The sequence below is a fragment of the Mya arenaria genome, chromosome 14, assembly GCF_026914265.1.
Source record: "Mya arenaria isolate MELC-2E11 chromosome 14, ASM2691426v1".
NCBI lineage: Eukaryota > Metazoa > Mollusca > Bivalvia > Myida > Myidae > Mya > Mya arenaria.
Genome location: NC_069135.1, coordinates 51,150,150 through 51,171,397, shown reverse-complemented (window position 1 = coordinate 51,171,397; position 21,248 = coordinate 51,150,150). Strand labels below are relative to the sequence as shown.

At 37.3% G+C, this 21,248-nt stretch overlaps 2 protein-coding genes across 3 annotated transcripts; both read left to right on the top strand.

Moving 5' to 3' along the window:
* The first annotated feature begins 267 nt into the window (after positions 1–267).
* Positions 268–3,387, top strand: LOC128216229 (uncharacterized protein K02A2.6-like). The gene has a single exon (XM_052922799.1). It carries the CDS (start codon positions 268–270, stop codon positions 3,385–3,387), a length of 3,120 nt encoding a protein of 1,039 aa, XP_052778759.1.
* Positions 3,388–6,627: 3,240 nt separating this feature from the next.
* LOC128216838 (uncharacterized) lies at positions 6,628–21,248 on the top strand. 2 transcript variants are annotated; one of them, XM_052923519.1, is made up of 6 exons: positions 6,628–6,743; positions 7,537–7,612; positions 8,207–8,338; positions 14,906–15,028; positions 17,192–17,874; positions 18,935–21,248. In XM_052923519.1, the coding sequence occupies exons 1-6, from the start codon at positions 6,721–6,723 to the stop codon at positions 19,185–19,187; spliced, it is 1,290 nt and encodes a 429-aa protein (XP_052779479.1). In that variant the 5' UTR covers positions 6,628–6,720; the 3' UTR covers positions 19,188–21,248. The 2 variants fall into 2 exon arrangements, with proteins under 2 accessions (XP_052779479.1, XP_052779480.1); XM_052923520.1 differs by having other exon boundaries at positions 6,740–6,806.

The following is a 21,248-nucleotide window of genomic DNA, read 5'->3' as shown; positions in this document are numbered from 1 at the left end:
GTATTTGTCCACGATTTCAAGGACATTTTCACCGATGTGAAAATTAAACTGTGTTCGTTGAGTACGTCCTTTCCGGAAGTGCATGCATTTTGATTTTGACGTATTAATCATCACACGCCAACGTTTACACCAGCTGTTGAGAACAACTATAACTTGAATACTTGTCAACCAAAACATAAAACATGGTGTCAGAAATTATCGAATTCACGTCAACAAAAATGGATATTATAAAATAAAAGCTCTTATAAGTGAACACTAATCAGCAAAATGGCTCTATCTGGAATATCTCCACCTGTGATGAATTGGGACAGTACAAACTTGCCGACCACGTGGGAAAAATTTGAAAGGCACATAAAACTGATATTCGCAGGACCTTTAAAAGACAAGACCGAAGAAGAAAAAGTAGCATTCTTACTTATTTGGGTCGGAGAAAAAGGACAAGATGTTTCACAATCATGGACATTAACAAATGAAGAACAGAAACAACTTGACACATACTTCACAAAATTCAAGAAACATGTTCAGCCGAAACTAAACCCAGTATTCGCCAGATTCCAATTTAACAACGAAAGGCAAGGAGAGGATAGCATAGAACAATTCGTTACCAGACTAAAGTTAAAAATAACGGAATGCAGATATCAAGAAAATACTGTGGACGAAATGATCAGAGATAGAATTGTATTTGGTATTAGTAATCAAAAACTAAGAGAGAAACTAATCAATGAGGGCGAAACACTCACCTTAGAAAGGGCCATTCAACTATCTCAAAATTTTGAATATTGTAAACAACAGATGAATATTCTTAATGCAAGATCACCCCAAGATGTCAACTACGTCAACAGCCGAGGTCGTGGACGTGGACATGGACGCAGACCTGAGATGCCAAGAGCGCAAAATTCGCCGCAGAATAGGAGGAAAGAACCGACTTGTGGAAAATGTGGGACAATACACAACCAATCAGACAGAAGGAAGTGTCCAGCATATGGAAAACAATGCATACGGTGTAAGAAATACAATCACTGGAAAATTGTATGCCGGTCGAAGAAAGATGTGCACCAAGTGACAAATAACGTGTCGCAGATGAGTGTGCATGACAATTCAGAGGAGGAGGATTCCTGGATGGATAATTACTTTTTAGATACGGTAAGTCATACACAATCGTCCGCCCCAGATCGTGCATTTGTAAATTTACGCATTGGTCCACATTTTCAAAACGTTAGTTTCAAAATTGACACAGGAAGCAGCGTAAATACTTTGCCAAAACGCCACTTTGAAAAGCTCAATGTCAAATCGCCATTAGAGGCCTCCGAATCAAATCTAACGTCTTACTCTGGTAACAAAATACAAGTCGACGGTAAAATTACACTCGCGTGCAAATATCGTTCGAAAACCGTGAACACAACGTTCTATATTGTAAGCAGTGATGCACCGCCGTTAATCGGGCTACAGACATCTGTAGATCTAGGATTAATACAACTGACTTACGCAATTGACCGAGAGCATGGCCAGCCAGTTAACAAAGAATACGTCATGTCAGAATATAGTGACCTATTCAAGGGCGTAGGTATACTACCCGGAAAAAGCAAACTGTATTTACGTGAAGACGCTATACCGGTAATAACGCCACCCAGACGCGTACCGGAAGCTTTAAAGTCGCGTTTAAAAGCCGAACTTGATCAAATGTTCAAAGACGAAATCATATCGCCAGTTACGGAACCTACCGACTGGGTTCATCCAATTGTAGTGGTTGAAAAACCGAACGGAAAGCTACGGATCTGCCTGGATCCAAAACCTCTCAATGACTCGATACGCAGACCGAACTACGCAATGTCAACGCTAGATGATGTGACCGTTAAACTCGCCGGCGCGACACAATTTAGCCTATTAGATTTGACACATGCATACTGGAGTGTACAATTAGACGAAGAATCTTCTTACCTAACTACATTCGCAACGCCGTTTCAAAGATATCGATTCTTACGTTTGCCGTATGGATGTAAAGCATCGTCTGACATTTTTTGTCAGAAGGTCAACGAAATATTTGAGGGATTATCAGGCATTCACCCGCTGGTAGACGACATTTTGATTTGGGGACGAACCCCTGAGGAACATGACAAAAACCTCAATCAAGTCTTGCTACGCGCACGCGAACGCGGGATAAAATTCAACGCACAGAAATGTTCAATCGGTGTGAAATCAGTTCCATTCTTTGGTCACGTGATCACCGACACTGGACTCATGGACGATCCTAAGAAAATCGAGGCAATTACGCAATTGCAAAGGCCGGATTGCCGCGAAAAGGTTGAAACACTATTAGGATTAGTTAATTACCTATCAAAATTCGCCCCGAACCTAGCAGAGGTTACCGCGCCTATCAGAAGCCTCCTGAAAAAGGACGTAGAGTTCCTGTGGGACGCCCCACAAGAGCAAGCATTCTCAAAGGTCAAGGAAATAATAACACAGGCCCCAGTGCTAGGTTATTATGACCCTAAAAAGCCGCTTGTCGTCGAAACGGATGCAAGCAAATATGGACTAGGTTGTTGTCTCATGCAAGACGGAAAACCCATCGCGTACGCAAGTAAGTCATTAACGCAGACTGAAATAGGTTACGCTGTCATAGAAAAGGAACTCTTCGGGATCTTATTTGCATTAAAAAGATTCCATCAATTAACTTATGGCAGAGAAGTTATTGTGCACTGCGATCATAAACCAATCTCAGCGATAATGAAAAAGCCATTGTCGGCTGCCCCGCCGCGCCTTTCTAGAATGTTACTCGCACTGTCAAAATACGAGGTAAATGTTCGCCACGTACCCGGCAAAAACATACCTGTAAGTGACTGTCTCTCGAGACAATCATTACCCGATACATTTCCCGGAATGATCGACGGTTTGGACTATCATGTTCATACAGTGCAAAAACAATTACATGTCACAGACAAACGACTCGAGATCATACGCGCCGAAACTGCTAAAGACCCACAAATGATAAAATTGAAACGGGCTATAAGTCAAGGCTGGTCAGAGAGTAGGTCAAACTGTGATCCAAGTATCGTGGAATTTCATCGCGATGAGATAAGCACAGAGGATGGTCTGATATTTCGAGGTCATACGCTTGTTATCCCGAAATCAATGCGAAATGAGCTTGTAGAAAAGGTTCACTCATCCCACCTGGGAATTACAAAAACGCTTGAACGAGCGAAAGACTCATTATTCTGGCCAGGCATGTCTAAACAAGTTACTGATTATGTAACAACCTGCCCAATCTGCCTTGCCCACAGGGATGCGAATGCTTCGCTACCATTGATCACAACTGAATTCCCGGACAGGCCATTTCAAAAAATCGCGACGGATCTTTTCCATTTTCATGAAAAAAAGAATACCTATTGACAATAGACTACTACAGTAGATTCTTTGAAGTAGATTACCTACCAATCACAAGGTCACAGACAGTAATTCTAAAATTACAAAAACACATGTCGCGAATGTCAATTCCCGATGTATTGGTATCAGATAATGCTAGCCAGTACACCAGCGCTGAATTTAAAAACTTCGCGAAAGAGTGGGGTTTCGAACACCGAACCTCATCTCCAGGTGTTCGGCCTTGCCGAAAGTAACGAAAGTAACGACCTTGCCGAAAAAGGTGTAGGTATCGCGAAAAAGTTAATGCAAAAAGCCAAGGACACTAAATCTAATCCTTATTTAGCGTTACTAGAATATCGCAATACTCCGTTGAAATGCGGATACACACCAAGTCAATTATTGTTAGGGCGCCGAACAAAATCAATCGTGCCGATAACAAACAAAGCATTAAAACCAACTTTGGTGAATGATCATGAAGTACGAAAAAGAATGATCGAATCGAAACAAAGACAAAAGTCAAATTTTGATAAGTCAGCACGATCGTTACCACCATTATGTGAAGGTCAATCTGTCCGTGTAAAATTCGGAAAAATCTGGAAATTAGGAAAAGTTGTGAAAGTTCACAGTGACCGATCATATCAGGTTCAAATGCCTGATGGCAGCAGTTATCGAAGAAATCGGTCAGTATTACACAAAACGCGCGAAAACACGAATGACATTGAACCGTTCCAAGCGCAAGTTTTGCAACATGAGCAAATACCTGTTACCCCTGTGTCTCCCCCAAAACACTCAAATGTTCCAGATAACAATAATGACCCGCCAGTAAACTCTGGATATTCAACAAGGGCTGGACGATTAGTGCGTGACAACCGAAAATATGTAGGAAGTGAATGGGTGAATTGAGAATGAACAATAACATCAGATAGTGAAGTCTAAATAAAAAGACAATGTTTTACTTAAAAATATATTTAGATATAACACTTTAATTAAAAGACACATGTATATGTATGTATCAAATTACAAAGAAGGAAGCTCTTTAAAACACTGTTGAATACTGTTAGTTGATAAAACATATAAATAATGATTTGATGAACATTATGAATATCATATATGTTTTCCTTTTTAAAACAGGGAGATGTTCTATTATGAAACAGACTATAGATCTATTAATACTTGTACCCTTGTTTAACCACTGGACTTCACTTGTGGAATAAACTTAGTAGCAGACTCACGTCTTGTGTTTGTCTTTCACTACTATAACTTGAATACTTGTCAACCAAAACATAAAACATATATGGTCAGCAATTGGTCAGCAAATATCCTCTTTTTCTATATCGTCAGCTAATAGGTCAGCACTTTAGCACGACCCCTCAATATCGGGTGGTGCTAAAAGCTGTTACCCTGTATCCGGTATCGCCCGGTGTCCGGTACCACTTGTCGATACCGGATTGAGTGCTACCGCAATGTTATCAGATGACTAATCTCATTATGACATGACCCGCTTTTGTATTGCCTTCTGAAGGTATCATTATCGGATAATGATCTTTGATGTTGGCGGTATGCTTGATTGTTCTATTGTATCTTGATTGTATTTTTTTGAGTTATAAACAACCATTTAAAATCGTTTACTGTCATATTTTTGAATTGCAAGATAGGCAAACTAGCGACAATAACAAATAATAGCGAACTCTCACACAAAATGCATAGGTAATTGCACGGAAAAAGATGTGCACAACGCATGTTTAATTATTGTTATAATTTAAACACGCATGATTGATATAAGTTCGTAAGCATATAATGAAAATATCAACAAACACAAAAAACATAGGTAATTGCACAAACCATTATGTGCCAAACGCATTTTCAATCAATGTTATAATTTAAACATGCATCACGAGACCATCGGTGGACATTGGATAACGGGCCTATCGATACCGGGATTTCTGAAGATAGTATTTTATTATCCGTTACCGATTGTGATGTAAATCCCGTATGTATAATGATTATACAAGAATTGGATATGTATTAGTCAGACAATGATATTGTCACATCTGAAAGTGTCAACTTTAAAAGGCACTGGACCAATAAACAGATACACAGGAAATTGACCCCATGCCGTGAGACAAGTGCAATAAACAAGGGGAAATATCTTGCTGCTCATGCTTGAAGTTAACATATTATAAGAAATGTATACTAAAAAAAACATGTTTTAAAGGCTTGACAGACAACAAAATTGGAATTTTCTTTTTTACGATTTTTCATACATATAAGATTTAAACCTACCGAGAAAAAACGAATAAGCACGTCGGCGTTTTGAAGATCAACACTGGATGTTAATTCAAATGAATTATTTCTATTCAAATATCACAATAAAAACCAAAAGTCATTTATTATCAAATTATAATGTATTATATTCAAGATTTACAACTTGTTAAAATTGTGAATATTAAGGGGACTGTCAACATATTAATACAGGTTAATCATACTATTCTTCGTTCATCAAACTAACTATTATGTTGTATTTGTGTAACATAATCAACGATTCAAGATTCAAACATATTTATTAAGAAACGTAAACATATTTTTTCTTTTTACATGATAAGTTAAATTTAGATTATATATCATGTGACATAGTAATAATTATTTCTAATCATGATTAATTGCATATTAATTAAGCATATTTAAGTGAAAGAAAAAATAAATAAACATGCATGCATAAATAACAATTTTAAAGGCCATGGTTGATTGTTGGGGACATTGATACCGGGCCTATCGATACCGGAATTTCTTAAGGGAATACATTCGGAGCTCCTCGGCCATTTTTTTCAAAAACAACCTCGGATGTATATGGACGGTTTACATACTTAAAAAGTGGTACGTTTAAGTCCGCTGCAAATAGATCGCGTTGTAATCTTATTTAGTAGTTAAATGTTATGACTTAACTCTTGGGAATCGTAACTATGTTTGCAATAATACACTTCACTGGCAATCAATTTAAACTGAGAGCAATTAATACAACTCTTAAACACTACATTTAATTAATGCTTTTATTAAAAAAAATACGGACTACTTCAACAGATGTACCGGCATACATCCGTGGTTGTTTTTGAAAAAATGGCCGAGGAGTTCCGAATGAAGGGAATATTATATTACCCGGTACCGTTTGTGACGAAAAACCCGGTATCAACATACTCTGGTAGATATCATAAACAGTCATACCGGCTTTTCTCAATATCGACACCGGGTCTCGGCTTTTAGCACCACTCTCAATATCATTCAATTTCGCGACTATTTATTTTCATCATCTGTCAGGATGCTTAGCAATAAGTATAATCCACTGCGGGTCCGTGGTCTGGTTGTATGAAAATTGACTCTCAACCCAGGTAAAAAATAACCATCTGCCTGTAGTGTGGTAACCACAAAAATCGTGTTATTGACGATACCATGTAAGGGAACTTTTTTATTATTTGAACATGCATTATACATATATATATTCCCTTAACATAAGAGTTGCCAAAACCAAAAATACTCTGAAGTACTGGCTTTTTTTAAATGGAATAGTACTTTTGGAGAAACTCACAGGGCAGGTTGCTGCCTAGCTACACTAATGAGAGAACAGGGATACATTTTTATTACTTTGACATTTCTTTTGTTGCTCTGTAACGTCTCAAGTCTGCCATAGTGATAAAATTGTCAAAAGACTCGTTGATAGCCATTTAGGTGGATGAGGCTACAGTCATGCCACTCTACTCTAGCCATGCTTCTTCCAGTGTTGGTATTGGCAGACTTGTTGCATTCATCGCCTTTGTCATTCAATCCAGTTTTATCAATATTCTTAAGCCTTTCAAAGTTAAAAGAGTTAAAAGTTGGATATCAGTCACTCTACTGATCTTCTCAAAAAATCAATACTTATTTCAGTCATGTAAAAAAAGGACTGATGCTTGTCAACATATGCCTGTTATGTGGTTATAGCTACAATAATGTGCCTTCAGGGATACTTTTTTTATTTTGATATAAATATATACATGTATGTACATTGAGGTTGCACATAACTTTTTATTTAATTTGTGGTAACTCTTAATTTGTTATCATTCACCATTTCTGTGTAATAAGGTATACTTATCACTACCCAAGGGAAAGTAAGCAACGCTGACAGGATTTTCTGATATTTTTCAGACTTGAGTCCAATATGTCACTACTGTCTGGAGCAAAATCTGGACCGAGTTTTCAAGTGTATAAAACATTAGTGAAGGTATTTCACTTGTTATTTTCAATTAATTGAGATATATATATATAAATGCATAACTATATAATTGCTAATTTCTCAATGTATGACAACTAATATCACATTGTTTTAAACTTTTAATCTTGGATTTATATACCAATCGGACCCCCACCCCCACCCCCCTCCTTTTGGTCCTGGGAATAGTGGGGACTTTTGGTCCAGCCAATCCCAGGTAAACCTCGCCCTGCGTGGACAAACTGCTGGTCAAATCTCCGCCAAATGCCCCTGCACCCCAGGGACATCCTAGCTAAGGCCCATTCCTTGCTATTTTTTGCGCACCCCCCCCCCCTACCACATTCACTTGGCAATGCAGTGCCACCTGGAAGATAATAACATGGCCCATTTCCCCCTTTATCAGTGGTATACCCCGATCCTGGGGGGGGGGGGGGCATGGTTGCTATTGACTGGTGCATGAGTGGAAACAAATAACTTCTTTGTTTCCCTAATTTCAAATTTACATGAGTGGTCTTTTAATACGTAATTAATTCAGCTGGGCAATACAACTATATAACATTGATAAAACGCTTGTTTGACTTTATATTTCTTTTCATGTTTCTCCAGTTTGTTAGAAGCTGTCGAAATGAAGCGTTTGATCGATACCCACTGTTGTTTCACGAACAGTTCCAAACTTCAAAGGACAGGCATTTCAGCTACATGCTGCAGAAACTGCGACCCAGAAGAAGAACATCCCAGGTATATGTTCACTAGAGAGTGTGTGAAATATTATGTTAGATAATAAGTATCTTCATTGGTCGAGAGTGTAAGAAAGGTTCATCCCAACCCAAGCATAGGTTTTTTTACAAAAAAGATGTTTACTGATTTTCCGAGAACACCCTTTTGCAAGAGTTGGTATGAACTATTTTACACAAGCGGCCATGGTGGATACTATTATTCCCACCTCAGTTAAACTAAATACCGTATAGTAAAAATGTATTTTTTATGCTGGAACTCTTTTTTGTGTTACAAGTGAAGAAAAGGTTGTTCCATGTGGATATTTTTTATCTTTGCCATTGGGCAAGGTAAGGATATCCAGCAAAAACATTTGGAACTACTTACTGTTTATAGAAATATATAGGGCTTAAATTTTTTCAGCTCCTCTTGAAGCTTAAGAAAATATTATTTTTTCCCAATATTTATAAGCAAGTTCCATCACTCTGAGATATTTGCACAGTTCTGCACCTTGATCTACTGATAAAAACAGACAAGCATGGACATCCTATCTTTTGAAGTTAGTTTGATGGCTATATCCCCCCCCCATTCTGTCATAAATTTAACATTTAAATCAAATTTTCATGAAACTTGTCAACATTTAAATGCACAGTTTTTTTTTTTTTATAAACATAAATCCCAATTGATGCAAGTTAATTATTTCTGCTCCATATACAATTAATGAAAGTAAAAAGCAATTTTTAATTACTGCCCACTATCGATATAATCTATTAAAAAAATCCATTGTCGAATAAAAAATCTATTTTACTAATATATGGTGTGCCGATTGCCTCATATCTAAAAATATTTTGAAGGCGACTATAAATTAATTTCTAGATTTTCATCCCCGCCCCCTGCTCTTTTTATTCGCCGCTTTTTAGTTTTATTGACTCAAATAAAAAATGTTGAACTCAGTCTGTTTTTGCATACCTGTCTGGTACTGTCTGGAAGTGGTGTTTATTCATACCTACGGTGTCAATGTATAACATTCACATTTGAAAAAGGAGAAATGTTACTATTGTGTTTATGGCTCGTCTGCACATGTTTAAAGTTTTGTATGCAATAAGCAAGAACATGAACACATATTCAAAGGTGAAACTGTCATCAAAAAAGAAAGAAAAAATGTCACCCCCCATCCCCCATTTAAAAAAAATGGATGAAAATCTAGCAAATACTTTTTTTTTTAATAAAACAGCATGCTCTCACTAAACTCATCATACTGTTGATGTTGCTTCCTTTCTCTGATTGTTTTTTATCCTGTCACTTGTAAACATGTATATTTTTGTCAACTGATGATGTAATGCAGAAGGGTTTAGATAATATTGTGAATTTTTAAAAAAAAACAATGTGTGTGTGTTTTTAGCTCACCTGTCACTTTGTGACAAGGTGAGCTTTTGTGATCGCCTTTTGTCCGGAGTCCAGCGTGCGTCATGCGTAGTGCATCGTGCGTCGTCCGTCAACAATTTACTTAAAAGACGTCTCCTCCTTAACCGCTGGGCCAATATTAATAAAACTTCATAGGGATGGTCCTTGGGTGGTCTTCTATCAAAGTTGTTCAAAGAATTCAATTCCATGCAGAACTCTGGTTGCCATGACAACCAAAAAGAAAAACTTTAAAAATCTTCTTCCCCCAAACCACAAGGCTTAGGCCGTTGATATATGGTAGGTAGGATCACCAAATGGTCCTCTACCAAGATTGTTCAAATTATGGCCTTGGGGTCAAAATTGGCCCCGCCCCAGGGGGTCATGGGTATACTTGATATATTTATAGTTAAAACTTCAAAAATCTTCTCCTCTGAACTTACTTGGACTAGAGCTTAGATATTTGGCATGATTCATCGTCTAGTGGACCTTTACAAAGATTGTTCAAATTATGGCCTTGGGGTCAAAATTGGCCCCGCCCCGGGGGGGTCATGGGTATTCTCTATATGTTTATAGTTAAAACTTCAAAAATCTTCTCCTCTGAACTTACTTGGACTAGAGCTTAGATATTTGGCATGATTCATCATCTAGTGGACCTTTACAAAGATTGTTCAAATTATGGCCCTGGGGTCAAAATTGGCCTCGCCCCAGGGGGTTAGAGTATTCTCTATATGTTTATAGTGAAAACTTAAAAAATCATCTCCTCTGAACTTACGTTGCTTAGAGCTTAGATATTTGGCATGATTCATCGTCTAGTGGACCTCAACAAAGATTGTTCAAATTATGGCCTTTGGGTCCAAATTGGCCCCGCCCCGGGGGGTCATGGGTTTTCTCTATATGTTTATAGTGAAAACTTAAAAAATCTTCTCCTCTGAACTTACTTGGACTAGAGCTTAGATATTTGGCATGATACATCGTCTAGTGGACCTTTACAAAGATTGTTCAAATTATAGCCCTGGGGTCAAAATTGGCCCCGTTCCGGGGGGTCATGGGTATTCCCTATATGTTTATAGTTAAAACTTAAAAAATCTTCTCCTCTGAACTTACTTGGACTAGAGCTTAGATATTTGGCATGATTCATCGTCTAGAGGACCTTTACAAAGATTGTTCAAATTATGGCCTTGGGGTCAAAATTGGCCCCGCCCCTGGGGGTCATGGGTTTTCTCTATATGTTTATAGTGAAAACTTCAAAAATCTTCTCCTTTGAACTTCCTTGGACTAGAGCTTATATATTTGGCATGATTCATCGTCTAGTGGACCCATACAAAGATTGTTCAAATTATGGCCTTGGGGTTAAAATTGGCCCCGCCCCGGGGGGGTCATGGGTATTCTCTATATGTTTATATTGAAAACTTCAAAAATCTTCTCCTCTGAACTTACTTGGACTAGAGCTTAGATATTTGGCATGATTCATCATCTAGTGGACCTTTACAAAGATTGTTCAAATTATGGCCCTGGGGTCAAAATTGGCCCCGCCCCAGGGGGTTAGAGTATTCTCTATATGTTTATAGTGAAAACTTAAAAAATCATCTCCTCTGAACTTACGTTGCTTAGAGCTTAGATATTTGGCATGATTCTTCGTCTAGTGGACCTCTACAAAGATTGTTCAAATTATGGCCCTAGGGTCAAAATTGGCCCCGCCCCTTGGGGGGTCATGGGTTTTCTCTATATGTTTATAGTGAAAACTTAAAAAATCTTCTCCTCTGAACTTACTTGGACTAGAGTGTAGATATTTGGCATGATACATCGTCTAGTGGACCTTTACAAAGATTGTTCAAATTATAGCCCTGGGGTCAAAATTGGCCCCGGTCCGGGGGGTCATGGGTATTCTCTATATGTTTATAGTTAAAACTTAAAAAATCTTCTCCTCTGAACATACTTGGACTAGAGCTTATATATTTGGCATGATTCATCGTCTAGTGGACCTTTACAAAGATTGTTCAAATTATGGCCTTGGGGTCAAAATTGGCCCCGCCCCTGGGGGTCATGGGTTTTCTCTATATGTTTATAGTGAAAACTTCAAAAATCTTCTCCTTTGAACTTACTTGGACTAGAGCTTAGATATTTGGCATGATTCATCGTCTAGTGGACTTCTACAAAGATTGTTCAAATTATGGCCTTTGGGTCAAAATTGGCCCCGCCCCGGGGGGTCATGGGTATACTTGATATGTTTATAGTTAAAACTTCAAAAGTCTTCTCCTCTTAACTTACTTGGACTAAAGCTTAGATATTTGGCATGATTCATCGTCTAGTGGACTTCTACAAAGATTGTTCAAATTATGGCCTTGGGGTCAAAATTGGCCCCGCCCCTGGGGGTCATGGGTATTCTCTATATGTTTATAGTTAAAACTTCAAAAATCTTCTCCTCTGAACTTACTTGGACTAGAGCTTAGATATTTGGCATGATTCATCGTCTAGTGGACCTTTACAAAGATTGTTCAAATTATGGCCCTGGGGTCAAAATTGGCCCCGCCCCGGGGGGTTAGAGTATTCTCTATATGTTTATAGTTAAAACTTCAAAAATCTTCTCCTTTGAACTTACTTGGATTAGAGCTTAGATATTTGGCATGATTCATCGTCTAGTGGACCTCTACAAAGATTGTTCAAATTATGGCCTTGGGGTTAAAATTGGCCATGCCCCGGGGGGTCATGGGTATACTTGGTATGTTTATAGTTAAAACTTCAAAAATCTTCTCCTCTTAACTTACTTGGACTAGAGCTTAGATATTTGGCATGATTCATCGTCTAGTGGACCTCTACAAAGATTGTTCAAATTATGGCCCTGGGGTCAAAATTGGCCCCGCCCCAGGGGGTTAGAGTATTCTCTATATGTTTATAGTGAAAACTTAAAAAATCATCTCCTCTGAAATTACGTTGCTTAGAGCTTAGATATTTGGCATGATTCATCGTCTAGTGGACCTCTACAAAGATTGTTCAAATTATGGCCTTTGGGTCCAAATTGGCCCCGCCCCGGGGGGTCATGGGTTTTCTCTATATGTTTATAGTGAAAACTTAAAAAATCTTCTCCTTTGAACTTACTTGGACTAGAGCTTATATATTTGGCATGATTCATCGTCTAGTGGACCTTTACATAGATTGTTCAAATTATGGCCTTGGGGTCAAAATTTGCCCCGCCCCGGGGGGTCATGGGTTTTCTCTATATGTTTATATTGAAAACTTCAAAAATCTTCTTCTTTGAACCTACTTGGACTAGAGCTTAGATATTTGGCATGATTCATCGTCTAGTGGACCTCTACAAAGATTGTTCAAATTATGGCCTTGGGGTCTAAATTGGCCCCGCCCCAGGGAGTCATGGGTATACTTGATATGTTTATAGTTAAAACTTCAAAAATCTTCTTCTCTTAACTTACTTGGACTAGAGCTTAGATATTTGGCATGATTCATTGTCTAGTGGACCTTTACAAAGATTGTTCAAATTATGGCCTTGGGGTCAAAATTGCCCCCGCCCCGGGGGGTCATGGGTTTTCTCTATATGTTTATAGCGAAAACTTAAAAATCTTCTCCTCTGAACTTACTTGGCCTAGAGCTTAGATATTTGGCATGATTCATCGTCTAGTGGAGCTATACAAAGTTTGTTCAAATTATGGCCCTGGGGTCAAAATTGGCCCCGCCCCGGGGGGGGGGGGGTCATGGGTATTCTCTATATGTTTATAGTTAAAACTTCAAAAATCTTCTCCTCTGAACTTACTTGGACTAGAGCTTAGATATTTGGCATGATTCATCGTCTAGTGGACTTTTACAAAGATTGTTCAAATGATGGCCTTGGGGTCAAAATTGGCCCCGCCCCTGGGGGTCATGTGTTTTCTCTATATGTTTATAGTGAAAACTTCCAAAAATCTTCTCCTTTGAACTTACTTGGACTAGAGCTTAGATATTTGGCATGATTCATCGTCTAGTGGACTTCTACAAAGATTGTTCAAATTATGGCCTTGGGGTCAAAATTGGCCCCGCCCCGGGGGGTCATGGGTATACTTGATATGTTTATAGTTAAAACTTCAAAAATCATCTCCTCTTAACTTACTTGGACTAAAGCTTAGATATTTGGCATGATTCATCGTCTAGTGGACTTCTACAAAGATTGTTCAAATTATGGCCTTGGGGTCAAAATTGGCCCCGCCCCTGGGGGTCATGGGTATTCTCTATATGTTTATAGTTAAAACTTCAAAAATCTTCTCCTCTGAACTTACTTGGACTAGAGCTTAGATATTTGGCATGATTCATCGTCTAGTGGACCTTTACAAAGATTGTTCAAATTATGGCCCTGGGGTCAAAATTGGCCCCGCCCCTGGGGGTCATGGGTATACTTGGTATGTTTATAGTTAAAACTTCAAAAATCTTCTCCTCTTAATTTACTTGGACTAGAGCTTAGATATTTGGCATGATTCATCGTCTAGTGGACCTCTACAAAGATTGTTCAAATTATGGCCCTGGGGTCAAAATTGGCCCTGCCCCTGGGGTGTCATGGGTTTTCTCTATATGTTGATAGTAAAAAATATCAAAAATCTCCTCTGAACTTACGTTGCTTAGAGCTTAGATATTTGGCATGATTCATCGTCTAGTGGACCTCTACAAAGATTGTTCAAATTATGGCCTTTGGGTCAAAATTGGCCCCGCCCCGTGGGGTTAGGGTATTCTCTATATGTTTATAGTTAAAACTTCAAAAATCTTCTCCTCTGAACTTACTTGGACTAGAGCTTAGATATTTGGCATGATTCATCGTCTAGTGGACCTCTACAAAGATTGTTCAAATTATGGCCTTGGGGTCAAAATTGGCCCCGCCCCCTTGGGGGGTCATGGGTTTTCTCTATATGTTTATAGTGAAAACTTAAAAAATCATCTCCTCTGAACTTACGTTGCTTAGAGCTTAGATATTTGGCATGATTCATCGTCTAGTGGACCTCTACAAAGTTTGTTCAAATTATGGCCCTGGGGTCAAAATTGGCCACACCCCGGGGCTGATGGGTTTTCTCTATACGTGTTCATAGGCTTAGGTTTTCAATATTTGTATATAATGGAAGAATGTGCAATATATGACAGTTGAGCGATTCAGGGCCATTTGGCCCTCTTGTTTTTTATACCGGTATATTTTTATTTACATATATTATTTAGAAGTTCAAAAAGAGCAGTGCAGACCCTAATGTATACAGACATGACAATAGTCCAGGACAGAGAGACCCTCTTGAAGTCCTGAAAATTCAGTACGAGGTTATGAAGGCTACGGGAAATATACAGGTACATGTATACATGTTCACATCTATTTTATTTTGACTAGAATGATTTCATAAATAATGGCTCCATAGGTAACTCCATAGGTAATAGTTAGCAACCATATTATACTATGTATAGGACGCAGCATAAATAGGACGGGGCAAAATTAAAATACCTGAACAATTGGGTAAAAAAACATTAATACCATAGGTAGAACTCATTGAAAAATGTCCAAATAAGCAGACACCATTTTTGTTCTTTACACAGTATAATATGCTATTATTTTTATCTTCTAAATGATTAGGTTGCAATTGGCAGGCCAAACACAGCCTGGGGCTGGCTTATCTTTTAGAAGACCAGAAAGAATTGCCTCTTTTCTAAGTGTTCATCATGAATTCCCTATCGAATGCCTCTATTCTACCCAGTGTACATGCGCCAGCTTCTTTGAACATTCACTTAAAATAAAACTTAGAGCCAAATAAAAAATAGGTTTGTTTCTGGTCACATGCCCAAAAAGATTCAGGTTGAAGGATTTGTTTTTTATTCTTCTAAAAAGGCATGTTTAAAGAAATACTGATTTTTTTTCTATGAAAAATAAAACACAAACAGTACTGATTAAAGTTCCAAATTTGGCATCCAATCTGTAGACTGAATATGTTTGTAAATGACAGTATCTGTATATACTAAGATTTATTTGAATCTTTAATAAAAGCAGGACTAAAATTTTAATTGGTCCTTTAAATACCAACACGGTCCTGCAATGCAAATTGTGTTGCATGACCTCAAGGCCTGCAATGTCATAATGACTTATATTAAGACTGATATTACTTCTCCCACATTCATGGGGAGACATATCGTTTTGGTCCTGTTCTTCATTCCATCAGTCCGTATGTCACACTTTGTTTCCCCTCTATAACGTAGTAGAATGCTTTGACCCAGGAGCTTCAAACTTGTTATGGAGGTTGGTCATGACCAGTAGATAACCCCTATTGGTTATGAGATCAGTAGGTCAATGGTTGCCGTTACCAACAGGTTAAAAAATTATTTTTTGGTGGGGACCATAAGCTGGAAGATGGTTTTCCTTCTTTTATAAGCTAAAGAATGCTTGCTACCAGGAACTTCATACTTGGTAAGCCAGCTGTTCATGACTAGTAGATGACCCTTATTGATTATGCGATCAGTAGGTCAACTTCCAAGGTTGTGATGACATAAGCTGAAAAATGTTTTCAGCTCACTCTAAAGAATGCTTGTACAAAGGAACTTCATACTTGGTATGCCAGTTGGTCATGACCAGTAGATGACCCCTATTGGTTATCAGATCAGTAGGTTGATGGTCAAGGTTGCCGTTACCTTCAGGTAAAATATGATTTTTAGGCGTTGATCATAAGCTGAATAATCAGGTTTCCGCTTTATTATATCCTGAAGAATACTTGCACCAAGGAACTTCATACTTGGTATGCCAGTTGGTCATGACTTGTAGATGACTCTTATTGATTTTGAGATCAGTTAAACAAGATGGTACTTCTTACATCCATTAATTTAAAGCTTGACTATTCAAAGAATAAGAAAGGAGAGCTATCCTAGTCACCCGAGCGTCGGGGTCGGCGTAGGCGTAACCACTTATGTTAAAGTTTTTGTAAGAGTTTTTGTACCACCTCAAATATTTTCAAAGTCCATTGACATCTGGCTTTGAAACTTAGCAGGCTTGTTCACCATCATGCCCCCAACCTGTACACAGGAGGAGGTAACTCTATCATGCATTTTGACAAAATTAAGCCCCTTTTACGACTTAGAATTTACATTAAAGTTTGCTTACCACAAATATTTTCAAATTAAATTTATGTAAATTTCTCAGCACATTAGATTGAAATCTAATTTAACAGTGATCCTTGCATGTTTCGCCAAAACTTTTCAATCCATACACCAAAAAGCGGCAGAATAGTCGAGCGCGCTGTCTCTGTGACAGCTCTTGTTAATATTTATAGGATCATTGATCTCATGCAGTAGATATTCACTATTGAATAGGGGTGAATAGGTCAAACAAGGTCACTATAGGTTTGTCCCAAGTTCAAAATTACCAATTTCATGTCCATCAACGATTATTTTTCAGCTACGACCACACAATGGGGGAGGCAAGCACTTTTACAATCCAACATTTTAGTTATGAATTTCATTATATATTTTTAGATGCCCAAATCTATGAGACCAGAAGATTGGTATGCGCTGAGAAACCTGGATCCAAATGCCAGCAGCTTGCTTTACAAGTCGATCAAACAAGAGGAAGAGATTCTTGAAAGAATTAAACTCGGACACATCCAAAATGACGAAGAGTTTGTAAAAGCTACCGAGAGTGAGACTTCATTACAAAATCCATTTTATCTGGATTTTGAGGATAACACTTCACGTCAACTGTCAGCGAATGTTTGGAATGACAGATTAGCGAATTGTTTTGGAAAAAATGTCGTAGTGAATTGTCAAGGGATTAACTCATTTCGTGAACATATATCAGTTAATAGCATTTGCCGAAATGCTTTTAACAACTATTCAACAAACATTTATACTGATATGAACAGAAGTCATAAATGTCCTTTGAATTTGCACTTTGTATGTCAGAAAAATATTAACATTGGACAATCGGAAAAGGACTTTCCTTCATCAAATTTTCATCATGTACATCAGGAAAGAGAAATTTTTCCACGGGAAAAGTTGGTCTTCATTTCGAACTCTTCACCCAATGTGTATGAAAATAACACGGACGATATTCCTGTGATATTCAACTTCGGTTTAGAAATTCGGCAAGATCTTGTGTTAGAATACGCCATGAGAAATAACATTAGGCATGCCACATTGCCGATATCAAAGTTTGTAATGTAAGTCACCTCTTTCATTTGATTTGATAAACATGTTTGTTTTTCTTTACTGAAAGTAGCGCCAAAATAGACCAGATTCATTTCATAGTTACAAATATATCTATTTTCATAGTTTGGTCTAAAAATCGTTATCGTAAAAATTAGAAAAAAATGACCCCCATCCTGAAATCAAAAAATGTCCCTTTTGCATAACTGAAAAACTTAGTACGTAAATATATTGCCATGTACGCTTGTTATTGCAGAATATAAAAATATCTTTATTTAAAGAAGAAGGTTTAAAAATAAAAAAAGATAAAAATACCCCCCTCCACAGCATTGACATTTTAGATGGCATTTCTAAATTTTTCCATGCGGTTTCCTATCAGGGCGGCAATTGGGGGTATCAATCACATACAGTGAAATATAGAAACAATTTTGATGAGAAAATATCAGATCACAAGTTAAAAATCATTTGAAAATTGGTGATTAATGGCTAAAAGCGTGACTAGCGCTCTAAGAAAAAATATTTTTTTGGCATTTTCCAAACGATTCAGATCTGTTATATTGTGAGTTATCTTAATACATGTATATGATTGAATTGAAGGCATAGATGTCAAATTGAGCTGATTCTGAGACAAAAAATACAAAAGTCAAATCGGTCGATCTGTGAGAGTGCAACTTTTACTGTTACTATATTGTGTGCAAGACTCTAAATACCTCATGAACTGTGTGAAGTGCTATAAATATTGAACAATACTTTTTAGTTTTAACATTATGTATTTTACAACGATTGTGTAGAAAGTTATGATAAGTTATGATAATTTAAACAAAGTCACTCTCGTTGGCACAATGTTGCGCGAGAGTTTGGTCTTGTGTTGTACGGAAAATTGGAGTGCCCAGAGAAAACCAATTGTCCGGCTTGGTGACCACTAACCAAACTCACATGTGCCCAGGCTGGGATTTGAACACAGGTCGCCTTGGTGAGAAGAGAGTGCGTAAACCACTACGCTAACCAGTCAACCACATAGAAAACTCTTTGCTCTATACACGTGTAATTGTATATGTGTTTATGCATTTTCAGGTTGACAAATAATCCTAACAGAGATGAGATAGTCGTAACACCGGTTCAACAGTTGGAGATTCTACGGGATGTCGAAGCTGGTATTGACTGGGAAACGGCTATTTTCAACAACCTACTGTACCCTTCACAAATACTTGTTAGAACTTCAAAAGCGTACCAAGCCATTCGCAAGAATCGACATGCCGATTATTATTTACCGATTCATGATTTGGTGATGGATACATTATTGAAGGCGAAGAAAAAGAAATGTTAAGGAACAAATATTTACAATAAAGCATGTGTGACAATTGCAAAACAAATGAGCCGAAATACTTTTGTGTTATTATACCTATTGAACAATTTAAAAAACAAAACAATTGACTGGATTGTACATTGCATTGTCTTGAATATAGATATGCTGTTTATAATAAACAGACAAACAGTGCTGGAACGTATAGATTTCTTGTTATGACATAAACTACCTGTTATGACATTAAATCCCAGCTTCATAAAGTGATGTAGGGACTACATAGGAATTGTGTGATGATCATGTTCGTTCGTCCGTCCATCTGTTTCTTTTTGTCCGTTCCATATCTTTCTCATTCAAGGTCAGATTTTCAATTAATTTGGCATGGTGATCACCGTAGCATGAGGATGTGTTGTGCACAAGACCGGTGTTCCTTCTTCAAGGTCAAGGTCACAGCAATGTTCTGAACTTAGTGTGTATTATGGTCCGTCCGGTTTTCACCCATTCCATATCTTTCTAGGCTTCCAAGGTCAGGGTTTTAAATTATTTGGCAGAAGTTACCACCAAAGCATGAAGATGTGTCACTCACTAGATTTTCCCTTCTTCAAGGTCAAGGTCACAGCAATGTTCTGAACTTAGTGTGTCCGTCGGTCTGTTCTGTTTTCATCTACTATATATCTTTCTTAGTCATGGTTGGATTTCAAAATATGTTGCAGAAGTAACAGTACTGCAGAAACATAAGGACAAATCATGCACAAGACTTGTTTCCGTACTTTCAAGGTCAAGGTCTCAGCAAGCTTCTGAACTTAGTATGTCTCGCTCTATAAGCCTAACTGATAAAAAAATAGTGTCCGGTCCATATATATCTTTCTCATTCATGGTCAGATTTCAAAATTATTTGGCAGTAGTGACTACAATAGGATGAAGATGGGTTGAAGACAGGATTCCCTAATTTAAGGTCAAGGTCACAGCAACCTTCTGAACTGAGTATGTTTTGCTATATAAGCCTTACTGATAATAGTTTGTGTCCCTACCATATCTTTGTCATACATCAGATTTTAAAATCATTAATCACTTTCTGTGATAGCTCTAGTTTGCTCAAAGAATATTGACCTTGGAATATGAAAGAATATTGACCTTGGAATATGGAAGAATATTGATCTTGGAATATGAAAGAATATTGACCTTGGAATATGAAAAAACTGACCTTGTATTATAAAAGAATGTTGACCTTGTATTATGAAATAATATTGACCTTGGAATATGAAAAAAAATTGATCTTGTATTATGAAAGTATATTGACCTTGGAATATGAAAGAATATTGACCTTAGAATATGAAAGAATATTGACCTTGGAATATGAAAAAATTGACCTTGTATTATGAAAGAATATTGACCTTGGATTATGAAAAAATATTGACCTTGGATTATGAAAGAATATTTATCTTGGATTTGAACAAACGCCCATTATTTTAGTGAGTGTTCTTTATTGTAGAAAATCACACATCTGTAACAATTTGATACATAAAACAAATAAATAGAGGGAGAACATTGGATATTCAGCTTATAATTACATAATCAAGAGGGTATAAATCATCCTGTATACACAAAGAATAAAAAAACATTCAACAAATGTCTTGTTCGATATACTCTGGCGAAAAACAATGGAATCAAGTGGGTGAAATGAAAATACATTAAAATACAATTAAAAACAGAAGTGGGCAAAAGCACACTTGTTTTTTTCTATACAATTATTTATAATAATTTAATATATAATACAATTATCACTTTCAAGATATTAAAAATTAAAAACTGTTTCAGCCTTTCTAAAAGGCCAGAGACCTACATTTTGCCTGATTTGATGCGACAAAATTCTTATGGTATTTAAGTTTGTTAATTAATTTTTTAATATAGATCTATTGTTTCAACGGACATTTTTTTCTCGATTTTTTCTTCTGAAAAAAGAGGAGCAGTCCTTCAAAAATGTTTATAAACACTTAATTTTTCTAAAATAACAGGGATGGTAAAACCATTTAACAAATCATTTAGTGTGGCCTTATGAAGAAAAGAAAATATTTATCAGCATGT

Excerpts from the sequence above, each read along its gene's own strand:
- LOC128216229 (XM_052922799.1), top strand. The coding sequence starts at position 268 with ATGGCTCTATCTGGAATATCTCCACCTGTGATGAATTGGGACAGTACA.
- LOC128216838 (XM_052923519.1), top strand. The coding sequence starts at position 6,721 with ATGAAAATTGACTCTCAACCCAG. Across the intron at positions 7,613-8,206 it reads TGTATAAAACATTAGTGAAG|TTTGTTAGAAGCTGTCGAAA; the intron begins GTATTTCACTTG and ends ATGTTTCTCCAG. Across the intron at positions 15,029-17,191 it reads AGGCTACGGGAAATATACAG|ATGCCCAAATCTATGAGACC; the intron begins GTACATGTATAC and ends ATATATTTTTAG.